Genomic DNA, 17507 nt, shown 5'->3' with positions numbered 1-17507 from the left:
ATTGGCCTTGAAACCTGTTTTACTGTGTTAGGTTTGTTTGCACTACCTAACTCCTCTTCTCCCCCATGCCCTCCAGATGCTCAACCTGTTTGTGGCCGTCATCATGGACAACTTTGAGTACCTGACTCGGGACTCATCCATCCTAGGGCCCCACCACTTGGACGAGTTTGTCCGCGTCTGGGCAGAATATGACAGAGCTGCATGGTGCGTAGGCCTCTCGACCATCCCAGTGGGGCCCATATCAAGGGCCTGTGGGGTTCCCAAGGAAGGGGTTGGAACCAGAACCACCTAAAGGTCTGCCTGTTACAGAAGGAGAGGAGATTCCTTTTAGTCCTGGCCTGGGGAAGAGCTCAGGCCCTCAGATTGGCTCTGGTATCCAGCCAGCCAACAAAACCATAGCTTCTTTATCTTCCTTTTCCCTCTCATTCCTTCTGTGACGGGCCTTCCTTTTCTTTGCCAATCTCATCACACAGTCTGCACCTCAGAGTGCTTGGTTTCAATCACCAGAGGGGCTTCCAGTAATCTTTTTCTTTTTCTTCCCTGCCAGTGGTTAGTGGACTCCTTTGAGTCATTGGGGCGGGGAGAGGGGTGGGTTGACAGGGGTCTTCTGGGCCAGAACATCTGGCCATCACAGTAAGTGACATTAGCATTTTATCTCACTCATCCCTCTCGAAAGACATGGTTTGAGATTGACTAAAATTATGTAGAAAACTGAGCAGGCTGTTCTTCCAACTGATCCCCTAAACACTTAAGGATTTTTATATACAGAATTGAATTAAATGGCAGGAATTTGCATGAATAACCTCCCCCGATTTCTTTCACCGTCCAGTATTTCTCAGATGATGTGCCTCCTGGGCTTCCGAGCAGGGGTTGGCAAACTTCAGCTTCAAGGCTAAACATGGTCCACTGCCTGTTTGTGTGAGTAAAGCTTATTAGAACACAGCCATCCACTCATTTATGTATAGTCTGTGGCAGCTTTCACACCATAAGGAAGAGTTGTGTAGTTGTGACAAAGACAGTGTGACCCTCAAAATACAAAGCATTACCTGATCCTTTACCAAATAAGTTTGCCGATCCCTGCTTTAGAGGACAGAAACAGCATTTTGGCCCCTCGCGGTTGAGGACAGGGTGACTGTTCTATAAGCACTTCCTTCACAGGAACTTTTCTGTCCCATGTCATTTTAGTTCTAGGATCTTATCTCACCAATCTACCCATTCTGGTCCCCCTCTGAAAATACTACAAGAAATGCCATCCTTCACAGGAATGGCCCACGTTGCTTCCACCTGGAGTCCCTTCATAATCTGAGACTCATCCTAAAATCTTCCCTCCTGTGAGGCTGTTGAACTTGGGTCAAATGTCAGAAGAGTGAATCATAATTCCTCTTCCCCTCAGTAATTATTAATGACTTAGGGCACAGAGTTCTCTAAATCCATTCCTATTACGATGGCTGAGCAACGGCTTTTCCTCTCTGGATCTACTTTCTGGTAGATGGGCTGCTTAGAAAGCCATGGGTGCTGTGCTAGAGGGAATGTAGCCAGGGCTTGCATCCAATCAGCCCTGTGGCCTTGGACAAGTCACTTAACTACTCTGAGCTTCCTCATCTGTAAATGGTGTTGATACCTGCCTGCTTTGAAGGGCGGTAGTAGGATGATATGAAATCATGTATGTAACTGTTGTTATAACTGACAATAACTATACAGGAAAACCAACCAGAAACTATGGAAAATTGGTTTGGAAAGCATGGATGGCCATGGGATTGGGAGTCTGAGAAGGGATGTCTTCACTCAACCTGAGAGGAGAACTGCTAGCAGAGAAGTTCATTGCTCACCTGGCCTCACTCAGGTGTCTTTAGCTCTCTGAAACCACAGCTTCCTGTGCTTTCATATTATCTTGGGACCCAAATACCATGTGCATTAAATGTGTTCCTCCCGACTCATTCTGGCTGCTGGGAAGAAATGATTCTATGAGGACTAAAACAAACAAACAAACAAACAAACAAACAAAAAAACCATGAGACTCAGATATAGGAGCTGTGAGAGAGCAAAAATAGAATGGAGAATCTCTTCTGCTTTGAAATTCACAGCGTCATGTTCTGGTTAGAGTTTCATTGGCCTTCTTTTTGAGGTGCAGGGGAAAGAACTAACAGGGATAGCGTGAGCCAATGTGTTCAAAAAGAAGACTCATACAGGATGCAGGGAACACCAGCCTTTAGGCAGTACCAACCCACCCGCATCCCAATCTCAGTAAGAAACAAAGAGCAAATGGTTAAATGAACTTCCTCTCAAGAATCAAGAGACTTGAAGTACCAATGAGCTGTTATTTAGAAAAAGAGGAGGAATTAACACCAAAATCAAAAAAAGGCTGGAAAGAGTAAAGCTGGGGCAAAGCCTCACGTGGCAGCTGGCAAGGACTGGATGCTCAGAGGTGGACATGTGTGTTTGTAATTTCCAGTGGAAACCGTGGTCCATACTGGGATGTTGCTTCCTTGTTCTGGTCTCTGAAAGAGCAGATGCTTTAGCTGCTGAAAAGGAATCAGTTGTTGATTCTGTCCTTCTCACGGAAAGCCAGGACTCTCTAGCAGGCCCTTGTGAAAGAAGGTTGGTGAGATAGGTCACCTTGTTCCTGGAATTCTGGCTGGATCTGACCAGGCTGCCCATGGGCTGGCCGGCAGGAGCAGAGCCGGAAGGAAAGCGTCCACGGCTCCCTCCCAGGCTGCTCTCCCAGCACAGATCCAGGCGGGCTCCCACCGAGGGAGCAGAGCTCGCCCAAGCTGAACTCGGGAACAATCTGCCACCAAGAGAAGCAAAGCCCTTTGCAAATTCCCTTGTGCCAACTGAGCTCCTTGCTAATTAGCCTAATGGGAAATTTGTCTCTCACAGTCTGCGGAAAGATGCTGACTTCCCACTGCCCCTGACAAGCGGGTCTGAGTAACCGACTGTAATCAATGTCTGCGAAAAGCAAACAGTTGGGCAGTCCACTTCACGGCAGCCTGGCATCTGCTCTTGACAGCTGTCAGAGGCATTTGTGTGAACTCTCAGGCTGTGCTCTTCAAGGCCTGGCTCGAGCCAGAGTCCATTTTCTGCATCTGACGAAGTGTGGGCCAGATAGGTGTCTCGGGGTGCTCTTGGTCATGCAGCAGCCCCTCTGGGCACTGGACGGGTTCTGATTTCCTTAGAAAATTGGGGGCAGTGCAGTTCAGCAAGGTGATGGTTCTCTGAGGCTCACTGCTCTCAGTCTCTCCTGGTTGGGTTTTACCAGGCCGGAGGGAAAAAGCTGCTCTCCCTCTTCCAGCCCTCAGCATCATGGCTAAACTGTCCTGTCTTCCCCACCCTTCTCTGAGTGTCCTATTAACCCACCTGTGCTTCCTTTACAGCGGCAGGATCCCGTATAAGGATATGTACAAATTAGTGCGGGTGATCTCGCCGCCTCTGGGCCTGGGAGAGAACTGCCCCTACAGGGTGGCTTGCAAGGTTTGCCTCCCAGTCCCCAGCCATGACCGGCGGTGGGGTGCCACTTCGAACCCACCTCTCCGTTCTGCTCCACCACCGCTGCGCCACATGAGGGAACCTTCATGTTGCTTTCCTTTGAGTTTAAAGAGGTCCAAACACTCCCAGAACCAGCAGCTGTTACAGAAGGAAGAAGGGCACATTTTGGGGGGAAGGCAGAAAAAAGGACTTGATATGGAAGGCCGATTTGACCTCTCTCACTTTTCTGCACATGCACACACTCAGTCGTGTACACACACACAAACACACACACACACACACACACACACACACACACACACACACACACACACTCTGTCTCTCTCCCTCTCCCCACTCCATCTTAATCTGTAGATTTCACCAGAAGGACCTCCCCGTCCTCCAGAGAATGCAGACGTCTTCACTGGAGAACAGAGAACCTCCTTTTGGTGAAAAGCAGCAGCATCCTCCCATGTGCAATGTAGCAAAATGTGATTCTAGTTGTTCCTACCTCCGCCCATTCTCCAGCCCCTGGATAGTCTGGTCAGAAAGGATTGTGAAAGCCTGAGGACAGAAAGGAGGGGAGAAACCATAATGAATCAGGGCAGGAGGTGAGAGTGGTAAGAGAGGGTAGACTTGGGGTGTGTAGAAGAATGCAGTAGCTCAGGGGGTCTGCGAAGGTCTCTGTAGGGCAGCGGAGGCTCCCGAGCAGATTTCTTGCCTTAGGGGTCTTATGTGTAGCGTTGAGGGGATCGAGGGGGCCTGTCATAACTGCGACATCACTGCTTGTTTGTGAGACCAAGGACATTGCTCAGGGGCACATAGGACCCCCTCTTCAACTCTGCCAGACCCTGGGAACTGGAACAGGAGCGGCTCTGCCAAGCCACCGTCCGAGGCCAAACCCGCTAGCTAAGGAAGCATCTCCTGGTGCCGCAGGAGAGAAGGGTGGGCTCTCTGGGCGTAGCTCGGTCCGGCAGCTGGCAGAAGACTTAGGCCCAGGAAGAGGCCAGCCGGGGCAATGGGAAGGAGCTGGCCTGGGGTGGTGACACGGTGATTCCTGTACTCAGGAGGCCAAACAGCTGCCTCTGCTGAGACTCTTTAAACTCCGCCCCGGTGAAACCTGCAGCCGCATGTGGGGAGAGCCGGGAGGGCAGCATGGCATGCGAGATGCTCTTCCTCCTCCTGGTTTGGTCTCTTCTGTCCCCAGCATGCCATCGCCCTGGGGCATGCCCGGAGTAGAGAGCACTCTTCCCCGCAGAGCCAGGTGGAAGCAACCGGCCGGCTCCGAAAAGTAGCGCGCCACTTTCAGTGCAAGTTGCCGCCTCCTTTCGCGCACACACACCACAGAGGGGGATACACGATGTTCCGCCTGTGGGTTCAGAGGAGGAGAAGGGCCTGACATGCAGGTCGGGGCCCCGTCCCAGCCGGGGCCAGAAATCCTAACCCGTGGCTGGAGCACCGTCTATCCGTTTTATACCGCTCGCACACAGCCCTGGGAATTGAAAACAGGCTTGTGTTGTATGGAGGATGGATAGAGTGAGTAGCGAAGTAGGCAACAATCGACCACGAGGAGAAAACGCATCCCCATGACTACGCAGCAGAGTCAGGGGGACCAGAGGTTGCCACCAACGTTCCCGGGTCTGTGTGGGGCGTGATATAAATCCGCACCAGGATGGAGTCCCGTGTATGATTTGCCTCGATTAACAGGTTTCCTATTCTTTTTCTGTTTGTCCATTTTGTTTTGTTTCTCTTCTCCTGTTCTCTGTATTATTTTGTTCGTTTTGTTTTGGCTCTCTGGGAATGCCTGTTCTCCTTTCCTCCTGGTCTGCATCCTTCTCCTCACTTCCTTCCCTGCCCTGCCCACCCACCCCGTCTCCACTTACCACCCCTCCATGAGCAGTGGCCGCATCCATTACACTGAGATGTATGAAATGCTGACTCTCATGTCACCACCGCTAGGCCTCGGCAAGAGATGTCCCTCCAAAGTGGCATATAAGGTAGACCACCCCTTCCTTTGTTCTGGGCTAGAGACCAACAGGAGGGAGGCCAGAACATGGGGAGGAAGCTGGGCCGGGGAGGCGGAGGAGGGAACCAAGGGGAAAAGGAATGATGAGGTCAAAGGGCAAGGAAGGTTCCTGGAAGTATGGAGTCCCGAAACAATATGAGGAATGATTGGCAAGAGTCTTCACCGTGGGGCTTGTTATGTGTTCTTCTGCGTGTCTCCAAGCGTGTGGCTTCTTTGTGAGCAGATGACTAGAAAGGAAGTGTTAGTAGCGTGTTTGCTCAGAGGAGGCAGAGTGGTGGCCTGCAGGATAGCATATATGGGCAAGAAGGAAGCGAACAGCAAAACTGCTATCAGAGCCTAGAAAAAACCTCCAATCGGATAAGCTGAGGAAATGATGCAGAAATTTGTCTAAACATGGTTCAAATTTTTAGGAGAGAGGCAAACCCTTAATGAATGTCTTCTTCTTTGATATAGGAAGGAACTGTGGCATGGTTCCTTCTAGGTATTAGAAAAAAAGAAGAACGCGACTTCTAGGATACATGATGAAGGATCCAGGCCCCTTCCCCCACCAGCCCAGCTGCCCGGTTCTCTTGTCAGTACAAGGGAAAAGGTGACATTGGGCACAAGTTGCACTCAGCATTAGATTTGCATGATTGGCAGGACTGATTTGGGGGCTGGCCCTGGAGTTAGGGGTGGATTCCCCATGGCTTGCTCAGAGCAGCAGCATACATTGGAAGTCACCCGCCATTAGGGTACTCAGAGCTTTGGGGCCTGATTTTTTTTTCTCCACCCATTAGTAATAGTTACTGTTTGGTGTTTAGACTGACCCAGAACTCTGGAGCTCTTTCATCTAGGAATATACCACAGCAATGTGGCCACTTCTCTGGAAGCTTAAGGAAGTGGGAGAGAGATGGAACTCAGATTCAAACAAGAAACTGACTTTACACTCTAAGACACCATGTCTGTAGAATCACATTAGGCCAGATGTTCCACTGGAGCATTAGAGATCCTGCCTTGGGAAGAGACATGTCCCTCCCTGCTAGGCTGGTGGTTCTGCCAGAGGACCTGCTGCTGCTGCTGCCTCCAACTTGTACAGCTCCAGAGAGCATCTCCTTGGAACAGGGCCCTTGAGGGCCCAGTACATGGCTCTTCATGTGCAGCTTATGGGCTGGCATCCTTTTTGCTCATGATGGCCACATCCCAAAGTACCAGGTGGTAGAATGTGGCCTTGAGTTTTTTGAATGTCGGGGATGAAGCTTGGCGGGTTGAAGGGGCGTGGGGACTGGAGGAAAAGTTAAAGGATTCCAAAAGCAATATACTCTCTGGAAAGTGGATTTGGCCATTTCAGTTTGATCCCTTCTTTTGGGTGAGGGGAACAAGGCCTGCCCACTCTGCTCCTGCCTTGGTCACCCTTCTCTCATTCTCTCTCCTCTGCTGTTCCCAGCTTTCTTCCCCTGTACCCTGTTTGCACTCTCCTCCTCTTCCATCCTGCTCCACCTCATCCACCTTTGGATAAGTTGGACTTATGCATGTTCAATCACGTGCTGGCAAATTTCACCTTTTAAAGACTCAAAAAGGGGGGCATCAGGATGCATATTTCAACAGATAAGCAAAGCAAAATCTCTCCCATCACTACCTTTCCATGTGAGTTTTGGGGGTATCCATGGGACAAGGGGAAAGAGAGAGCAGCCTTGCATCAGGGAATGGAGCCACCTCCCAGAGCTGACCCCTTTCTCTGAGCCACTTCTTTTAGAAATCACTTTCCATCCCTATTAAAGACATTCTTAGGACCATGGAGGAGTCCTCAAGAATGACTAGTCCTCCTTCTTTTGGAATTTGGCAACATTCTCTAGTGGGGGGGGGGGGGGGGACTAAACAGCAGCAAATGAGCCATAAGTGAGAAGCAGGGAGAGGAGGTGGGACCGGGGATGGGGAATCCTTGCCCTTCTTTTTTGTCTCAGCATTGACCTCCACACTTTTCTTCTCTTCTCACCAAGGTTTCTTTCGATATTTTTTTCCCTCCTGCTCTTTCTTTTCTCTCTTTCGCACAGAGGTTGGTCCTGATGAATATGCCAGTAGCTGAGGACATGACAGTCCACTTCACCTCCACACTCATGGCTCTGATACGGACAGCACTGGACATCAAAATCGCCAAAGGTAAGCCAGGAAAGGAAAATGGGACTCTGGAACGACTCACCCAAGGTGGCACAGGACAGAGCTGTTTGAACATTGCATCCATCTGACAATGTCGTGATCTGAAAATCAACTATCAGGGTCCTAGTTTCACCTCTGACCCAATCACTATAATGTCTGCCATTTCTTCCTGGAAAATAAGTGACTGGTCTGACAATCTCTAAGCCTCCTTTCAGCTTTACCAGGGTGTGGTCTTCAGTGAATGGCACATAGTAGGCATCTTAGAAATATTTGTTTATTGAACAAATGAGTTTTAATTTTGTTCTTTTTGTTTCTTATGTGGTATCTCTAATGCTCTGGAAGGTTTGTGGCAGATACCATCAGGGCCGTTCTTTGCTCTTCTTGATTTCCGGTTCAGTGCTTTAGGAGAAAAGAGGTTTATTACTTCCAGATGGGCATCCAGCCTTCCTGCTCTTGCCTGATCCAAATCCTTTTTAAAATCAGGTCACTCAGACTATGGAGTCAGAGTTGCCGGAAGAATTGATGTATGTATAATGAGTCAGGGGAGGCTCCTTGTGGCTCTTTTCATCTTTCCCTCTGATATATTAAGCACCTGGGAGGTATTTCAAATGAATGAGGAAGCTGATCTTGGTCTTGGGGCCTCAGATCTTGTGGCAGGATATCCCTGAGTCACTAAAAACGGGAGCCAAAATGTGTTCTGCTTCTTCAGCAGAAAGACGTGGTATTACAAGATCCACTGTCACGAAGTGCCAAGATCTCCTCTGAGACTATGAGGTGCCGTGCTGATTCAGCTCCTCCCCCCACCTGCTCCCTGGGTACTGGTTATTTGTATGTCTTTTTTATTTATTGAAATTTATTTTATTCTAGGTGGTGCAGACAGACAGCAGCTAGACTCAGAACTACAAAAGGAGACCCTGGCCATCTGGCCTCACCTATCCCAGAAGATGCTAGATCTGCTCGTGCCCATGCCCAAAGGTGTGGGTCTCCTCCTGGGTATCGTTGTCACTTTGAGCTCAGCATACCAAGGCCACATCTTTTAGAACACTGAGTGATCAAGGAGATAAGGGAAGGTTGCTCTTTTATTCTTAGGAAACCCAAATCTCCCACTCCTTAATCCCTTTGGCATGAATTGAAAACATTTTCTCAAGATAGGTCACTGTAGTCGTGGGTGAAACTTCTTGGGTGCACAGCTCTCTCCCTACCCATGATACTGTTCAGCAAACCCTCATGCAGGTGGGAATAGGGTGCCGTTACTTAGACATGGAAGTCTAGACCAGTGGAGGTGATGCTTACTCACATGTGGTTTCTCATCAGTATGCCTACTCTCACTGGGTGGCTATGGAAGCTCCCAAAGATAGATATGCAACCTAGTCACTTTGTATCTTCAGGGTCTGGTGCATGTGGAGCTCTCAATAAATACTGGCTAGGTGGATGGCTGAGGGAGCAAACCTGGTTCAAAGAATGGGGAAGCTTGTGAGGTATCCTCACTCTCTGCCACCTGTCTTCTCCCTGTTCCCTTCCATGCCACATTTGTGTTTTTAGCCTCTGACCTGACTGTGGGCAAAATCTATGCAGCAATGATGATCATGGACTACTATAAACAGAGTAAGGTGAAGAAGCAGAGGCAGCAGCTGGAGGAACAGGTGAGGGTCACTGACAGTATGGGAGGTGGGTGCGCCGTGAGGAGTCACATGACTCCCTATAGGGACGGGCCTGTGCATAGCTGGGGCACAGTGCCCTGCAAGTGCTTAGCAGCAGAGGTAGGGGTGCAGCGTCCAGGAACTTTCTAGTTGTGGGGATTAGAAACCCAGTGGATCAGAGTATCAGGCATGTTCCTATCTTACCCAAGTAAATTGTATTCCCCACTCCACCATCACACCCCAGGGTCATATGAGTTCCTTTTTCCTCCTTCCTACTTTTAACACAGAAAAACGCACCCATGTTCCAGCGCATGGAGCCTTCATCTCTGCCTCAGGAGATCATTGCTAATGCCAAAGCCCTGCCTTATCTCCAGCAAGACCCTGTCTCAGGCTTGTGAGTATAACCAATGGGTCCACAGCTGCCCTGTTTGCATCCTGTCACCCATGCCATTGTGCAGGCCCAGAAATAATAGTCTGAGCCAAATGACCCTTTCTCTGAGGTGAAGACATTTATTTTTATTTATGTATTTAATTTTTTACTGTTTATTTTTGATAGAAAGAGACAGAGTGCAAGTGGGGGAGGGGCAGAGAGGGAGACACAGAATCTGAAGCAGGATCCAAGCTGTCAGCGCTGAGCCCGATGTGGGGCCCAAACTCACAAAGGAAGTTGGACACCTGACCGACTGAGCCACCCAGGTGCCCCATTACAATTTTTATTTTAAAATGGTTATTCGGCATGGGTAATAAAAGGCAGACAATGCATATTTGGTATTGTGGCCAGCTTAAGAGACAGCACTGGGAATGGACAAAGGAAAAAGGGCATAAGTTAGTGTCATCATTCAAACAAATAAGAAATTGGACATTAGTTGCCGAAGCTGAACTGGAATTTCAGTTTGTTATTCCCAACCTGTAGAGTATTCCCACTACGGTGCTATCTGTAATGAACAAAAGCAACCTTAGATCAGGCACAAAACAAAAAAACAAACAAAAAAAAAAAAAGATGTGTATATTGGAAGCAGAAACAAAACCTCAATTAAGGAATTTGTCAACTCTTTTGAGTTGCAAGCCTTAGCCCCTACTTGTTAGTCATAAATGCTTTATTATACCATCCCTATTTCATTATAACATGGTTTTTCTCTCCTCAACAAGCATGTACGAGTACCCAAAGGGCAGAAATTCCTCTACCCCATGTAAATGAGGTTTTGTTGTTGGGTTTAACCCAGTCCTGGTTCTCATGGAACCAATAGTCACTAAATATCACAACTTTAGGAATCATCAGGGGAATGAAAGCCATTTGGAGTCTCTCACCATGAGTTCCTTTCTGCCTGTGGTGTTGGACGCCTGTTTTTGAAAAACATTGATTTCAGAGGTCATAATCCAACACATTTACAAGAGAAGCAAAGGACCAACACCATGACCAAGGCAATTGCTCATTTTTACAAATATTTGATGTGATGAGGTAGCAAGGTATGGATTCTCCTGTCTACACAAAACCGGCAGATGTTTATCTTTGATCTGTGCGGGAAGGAGGTATGGCTGGAGCAGTGGAACCTTCCCAGTGGAAGGGTGTGCAGCATTTTTCAAGAGTCCTTGGCTTAGAAAGGAGGCCACCCTTCTACCTAGACCTCTCTCACCGAAACATTTTGCTCTACATAACTCCCATATGGCATCAGTCCAACTTCTCTCTGTGTTTATTGATTCATTTACTCATTGATTTGACCAATATTTATTAAAACCCAATATGATGGAAAAGCTGGCTCAGGCACTAAGTATTTAGCAGTCAACATGATCACAATCCCCATGGAGACAAATCCTGAAAAAGAAATTTACACAAGTGATGAAAGTTCTAATGGAGAAGGGTCGCCTATTGGAATACCACAGGAGGGAAGCAGCACATCTGGTCGGGGGGTCAGGGAAGTCTCTCTGCGGAAGTAATGTTTAAGTGAGACTCAGAGGCATGTTCTTCAAGAGAAGGGAGAAGGTGATAAGCTTCAGGAGCCTGATGGCTGGCTGGAGCACAGAGAGCTCAGTGAGGCAGCAGGTGACGAACTCCACTGGGGCCAGCACGTGGGAGCATTATAAATGGGATACGGGAGTGGGGTTTTACTCATCAGTGTGACTTGATCAGACTTGAACTTTTCAAAGATCATTCTTGAATCCAGTGTGGGCTTGGATCAGAGGGGAGGAGTTTGAGAGACAGTACTGCTTTTGGTATGTGACTGCAATTGTGTAAATTATTAATGACTGTCCCTTAGACTAACAAGAGGGAGATGGGGAGAGATGCAAAGACTTGAAATAGTAGGGAGACTGGATGGGAGTTGGTGATTGATTTGCCTCAGGGAGTAAAGGAGAGGGGAAAAATAAAAGATGACCCCCAAGTTTCTGGCATGAGCCTTTGGGATCGATGTTGGCACATGTCCTGAGAGGGGGACATTGGTCCCTCCGTACCTTCTGCCCTTACTGAGCTTACATCTGGTGGGAAGCCAGTCATGAAACACAATTATTGGAAAGAAGAAAAGCTGTCATTTTCAGTCATTTGTATAGGAAGAAAACAGTGTGGCAGAATCTGAGTGCATGTGAAAAGGGGACCTGCCAGTTCTGGCAGAGGGAGAGATCAGAGAGCATTGACTTAACAAAGTGAATTTTGAAGGATGAACTCAAAGTAACATGAACAGAGTTTGTGGAGGGCAGAGGAGTTGGAGAGAAGCATTCTGTTCTCTGGGAACAGCCTGTATTAACATCTTGAGGCAGAAAGAAGCCGGGTGGGCACATTCAGTGAATTTAAGAGAATGAAATTCAGGAGCGGGGGGTGAAGGGCAAGAGGAAGCTGGAAAAATAGGAACTAGATCATGAGCAGCCATGTTCCAGACTTTATCCTAACGATGAGAAGACAGACAAGGCTTTTAAAGTAGGAAGCCAACTCTCGGTTGAAGTTAGTCAACTCTGAGGTTGTTCAGTGATTCCAAGGGTCCTCTCTACCTATTAGGGATTCTGTGATTCCTCATACAGCAGTGCCTATCCTACTCCTAGTGGTTCTCAGGAGAAGACACACTGAGTAAGATGAGTAACATGTAAGCAGGTCATTTAAATATCAGATCACTCTGTATCAGTTGTGAAAATTCAGCAAACCTCCTCCCGGCAGCAAGGGGCCAGACGGGGGGGGGGGGGGGGGGGTGACTCTCTGCTCTTCAGATCTCGCCTTGTGATCCAAGTCAAGGTAAGATTGTGCCTATGGATTATTTTTAAGTAACTGGAACCCCTTGTTTATGCCTCAAATTTTCCAGTGGATGCATTCATGAGTACAGTAGACTCAACCATGAAAGGGCTGTTCCTCGAGCGTAAGATGGTAGACCCGTCTCCCCCTGCTAGCTCCACCATTACTGAGAGCTGTGGCCCAGCCCCTGACCACTTTCCTTCTTCCCACAATCAGGAAGCCCACTCTGCATCCTTGAGTAGGTCAGAGGGCACCTGTTATTTTATAGCAGCTATCTTCTCAGGAAAGACTGGCTATCTCTTTTTCTCCTAACCTGCCCCGTGGATCCCATTGGCTAAGAGTGTCCACAGGTACCCAACAGTGGTTTAATATCAGGCACACAGGGACAGCTGTCCATACCTTTCATTCAGAGGCCTCTTACCTCATCACCACTCAAGCATCCCCCTACGTAGCCATCAACCCAGAAGTTACCACCTCCTCACCAGCACCTCTGAGATCACTCCACACGTTCATGAACCAACAGATACTATGTCTGGCACAGTCGTCCTTCAATAAGTGTTCATAGCATTGAATTGTTTAGTTTGGCCAGGGATGTTGGCACAATAAAACCATATTTCTACTGAAACTGGAGGAAATTTTTTAAAAGACCATGACTGCTTAATATTTAAACAAATTGTTCTCTGTTTAAACTATGGCATTTTTTTCTGCTGAAGGGAGAAACTGAGCAGAAACAGGTTTGCAATCCAGCATTGGTCTTCCATATGGCTGAGTGTGACAAATAATGTCATTTGTCACAGATACACCAGTCACCAGCAGAATACTGAATGGTTCCCAACACAGGTTGAAAACAGTGGTTTCTCCTTTCCGATGCTTTTGCTTTTTTTTTTTTTTTTCCTTTTTAATTCTAGGGTCCAGCTGCTTGTCAGTTACCAGGCTTACAAGCCAGCCAGTATTAAAGGGTGTTACCCTTGGTGGGAAGGAAGTCTTGTCTGGGGTGGGAATTAATAGTGGTGCCTATGACATGGCTTTCTCTTTCTCTCATGTACACATTACCTCCTACTTTGCCATTGCTTTTCAGGAGTGGCCGTGGTGGATACCCTTCGATGAGTCCGCTCTCCCCCCAGGAAATATTCCAGTTGGCTTGTATGGACCCAGCCGATGATGGACAGTTTCAGGAACAGCAGTCTCTGGTGAATGAATGAGTTACATGACCTCAAAAATCTTTCCTTGGTTTCCTGATCCCTCCCATCCTCATTTCCAAATTTTATTTCATAGCTATGGTTTATCAGGAAAACCCTTTCCAGTAGTCCTGCCAGTTAGTCACCCCAGGAGTTTCCTGCTGTCTCTTTCATAGCTGAATTTCTGATGTTCTGTGACAAATGCTTCCTCTGCAGATTTTTACAATCCCAGAGGCCCCTTACCTACTGCAGGAACTTACACTGCTTCAGGCCAAACCTTCTTAACTTATGCCTGTAAGCAGCAAATGTAGAAGCAAGAGTTAAAATCTTGCCTTGGATATGGGGCCTTAGGATGGACCGTCAGAATGAGTGGCACCAAATGGACAGCTTAGTGTAGCCAGGTACTGCTTCTGGGAACACAGGAATACCCTACGCCAGCCCTTGGGAGACGCCCTGCTCCTGGATCACTCAGGGGAGCACGTGTGAGTGACTGGCTGTCAGCCAAGAGTTACAGAACAATCTCTTACCTCTTTTCTGTGTGTCCCTTTGGGTCACAATTCTACCAGCTAAGTACATTCTAAGAGGTCCCTAAAATCCTTCCCATAAGCCTAGAGTTTTGTTTTTGTTTTAATGTTTGAGAGACAGAGTGAAAACGGAGTAAAGACAAGAGAGATGGGGACACAGAATCCAAAGCAGGCTTCAGGCTCTGAGCTGTCAGCACAGAGCCCGATGCGGGGCTCAAACCCTCATGTGTGAGGTCATGACCTGAGCCAAAGTCGGACGCTTAACCACATGAGCCACCCAGGTGCCCCAAGCCTATAGTTTTTTATTAGCATAAATGATAAAATTCCTGAGAAACCTCTTGAGTCAAGTTTAAGCTTGGAGAAGAGGGAGCACACTGACCTTTAGATTTTGCTAATACAAAGCTAACATGTGATTTCCAATGATAATAGACTTTACCATTATCCTTAGTTCAGGAGTCATCAGATCAGGTTCCTTCCTGAGCTTAGAATTAAACCCCAAGTGTTCATTGGCCTGGGAAGAAAAAGACAAAACCCAACATTTGCAAAAATCCATATAGACAGCTTATAGTAAGTTCTATGCCATTTTGATTATAATTCATCTGTTTTTTTCTCTCCCCTTCTCTCCTGACCCCTCTCCACTGCTACCGTGCACCTCAGAGCCATCCTAGATGGATGATGTGGGTGAAATGTGGGACTGATCTGTTTGTGGAGTGCATGTCTGCTGGCATGAGTACCCTCAGAGCAGGGCAAAACCCTTTGGTAGCTCAAATGGGTGATTCCGTCTCCAGTGACTGCAGAGACAGGGAATTCTGCGTCGCTGTGTTTGGGAGACAGCTAGACGAGTGCCTTAGGTGTTCTTGGTAAGGTAGGCAGGAAGCCTTGAACGAATTTCCTGCCTTTCTTTGTGAGGAATTTAGTACCATGGACTAATTGGTACAGATAGTTTGATTCTTAAAAGTGCCTCTCAGCATTTTACAGCTTGTCTGCCTCATGATGCGTCTGGCTGGGAAAATCTCAATAATGTGTCCTTTCTTTCACAGGGAGGCTTTCTTTATTACATCATTATTTCTGTGGGTTCCCCAGGGCTGAGCCGTAGTGCCAGGACTTTTTGGATATGTGTTCATCTCATTGTCAGTACTGGTGTCTGTAATTCAGTTCAGGTGTCAGCCCGTGCTATACTCTCACCACTGTGTACTCTTGCCCATCCCTTGGGGCCCCCTGCTCCACGTCCAGAGGCGTGGCCATGATTTGTGCGTGTGTCTTACACTACCTCTCACACCCCACAGCCTGTAGTGTTGTTACCACGTCTGTTTCAAGTCGGACCTGTGTGCTTTATAAAGCATGTACTACAAACACTGTAATTCCCTCAAGTGCACGTATCACATGTCCTAGGAAGGCAGTCCTCCCATTCACCCCAGTAACCACCCAGCCACAAGGTCTTGGGCGTGCTTCCTTCAGCAGTGCCCTATTCAGACAACTAGGTTGTTAAGGTATAATTTCCTAAATATAAAATAGCTTTTTTTTTTCTGGTTTATAATCTCCAGATGTCCAGGATATTTCTAGGTCTCTTTGGTGGCCATGTAAACATTTCCAAGGCAGCCCTACCCTTTATGCAATGACAGTAGCTATCTGTATAGATCACGTACATTTGCCAAACTAACATTCTTTAGCCAGGAAAATAAAAAAAGTTGCACAGAGACTTAGAAGGGTGGATTGGAAATCTCTAATTCTCTAGAGTGGCACAGCCCAGTATAACAGCTACTACCCACATGTGGCAGTTGAACATTTGAAATGTACTAGTCCAGACTGAGATGTGCGATAGGTAGACTTGGTGCAAAAAAAAAAAAAAAAAAAATGTGAAATATCTTCATTTTTTAGATTGATTACATGTTGACATGAGAATATTTGGATATATTGGATTAAATAAAACACAGTTTGATAAAACTACTCTTTTAAATGTAGTTACTAGGAAATTTAAAATTACATAGTAGTTTGGATTATATTGGACTCTGCTAGTTTAGAGCATCCCTGACAGCATCACCTACCACATTTTTCAAATGGTTTCAATCTTAGGAAAGCTCTCACCTCACAAAATCATGTCTTAAGGTTTGAGATGATATATTTGACACCAGAAATTGGTGACTTTCCTTAGAGTAGGAATTTCTATTTGTTTATTTTTCTTAATTTTATCTATTTATTTTGAGAGAGAAAGAGAGTACAAGCAGGGGAGGGCCCGAGAGAGAGGGAATCTGAAGCAGGCTCCCTACCAACAGCTCAGAGCCTGAAGCGGGGCTCAAACTCACGAACCGTGAGATCATGACCTGAGCCAAAACCAAGAGTTGGACGCTTAACTGACTGAGCCACCCAGGCGCCCCAGTAGTTTCTATTTAGTTGATAAATAGGCTTATTCTTTTAATCTGAGGGAACCAACACTACCAACTCTCAAAAAGTAGACTTCACATATCTAAGAAGTATTATGACTCATAATACTTTACAGAGCTATACAATCTGAAACATTGCTTAGTAGTAAATAAAAGTGATAAATACTAGACTAGGAAAGGTAATCTTTACCTTTTAATCCCAGGTAGAGCTTTCTGTTTGGGACATCTGGTATACCACATGTGCATACATAAATGGACACATATATACACATACAACTGAGATCATAAAGATGCAAGTCTGTCTTCTAAAAGCCATTTTTGTTATGGAGGAGGCAGAATCATCCACTGGAGGTGAGAAGCAATGAGATGGAACCAAGTCCCACAAGCGTGGCTGTGTGTTTATTTCCAGGAGCCAGAGGTTAGTGAATTAAAAAGCGTGCAGTCCTCTAACCATGGCATCTACCTTCCTTCGGACACCCAGGAGCATACGGGATCTGGGAGGGCATCCTCTATGCCACGCCTGACTGTGGATCCCCAGGTAAAAAGCTATCACCACCTACCCTATGCAGTGGCATCCTGGGCTGTATTGAATTGGTGGGTTATGAAAAAACATCTGATATTATCAGGTGAGCTCTTGACTTGCCCCCATCCCTTCCCTACAAGAAAAATCTGGCTCATGGGCCATCTTTAATAGAGCCTACTCCTCCACAGTGTGTTTTCAAGGAAGCCCTAACCATAACAGTCTAGCCAGCAAAATGGTATAACTCCTTCCGGATGGGATCAACATTCTCAAGACTCAACCAGCCATGCAAGAAATATTTTACAGGATTTTCCCTGTGTATTTTTCCTTTTCTCCTTTCCTGGTTCCCCCAGCACATATGCAATTATGTACACACACAGCTCTGTGTCAGGACCGTCTGTCCTAACCAGTGCAGGCCACGCCTCA

The 17507-nt window shown here is 47.0% G+C and overlaps 1 protein-coding gene across 11 annotated transcripts in view; it reads left to right on the top strand.

Moving 5' to 3' along the window:
• The window catches only part of CACNA1E (calcium voltage-gated channel subunit alpha1 E), a 654182-nt gene that overhangs the window by 623465 nt on the left and 13210 nt on the right, over positions 1–17507 (top strand). For 10 of the 11 annotated variants that reach the window (XM_045048898.1, XM_045048896.1, XM_045048897.1 and 7 more), the window contains 8 exons: positions 77–204; positions 5366–5462; positions 7522–7627; positions 8492–8599; positions 9167–9267; positions 9552–9658; positions 13557–13668; positions 16971–17099. In XM_045048898.1, the coding sequence (XP_044904833.1) occupies positions 77–204; positions 5366–5462; positions 7522–7627; positions 8492–8599; positions 9167–9267; positions 9552–9658; positions 13557–13668; positions 16971–17099 (888 nt within the window). Of the gene's footprint in view, positions 1–76; positions 205–3374; positions 3472–5365; positions 5463–7521; positions 7628–8491; positions 8600–9166; positions 9268–9551; positions 9659–13556; positions 13669–16970; positions 17100–17507 lie in introns of all 11 variants that reach the window. The other variant, XM_045048892.1, reaches the window with a different exon arrangement.

The sequence above is a fragment of the Felis catus genome, chromosome F1 (assembly GCF_018350175.1).
Source record: "Felis catus isolate Fca126 chromosome F1, F.catus_Fca126_mat1.0, whole genome shotgun sequence".
Taxonomy (NCBI): Eukaryota; Metazoa; Chordata; class Mammalia; order Carnivora; family Felidae; genus Felis; species Felis catus.
Note: the sequence above shows the minus strand (reverse complement) of the source record. Positions and strands in the feature narration are given on the sequence as shown.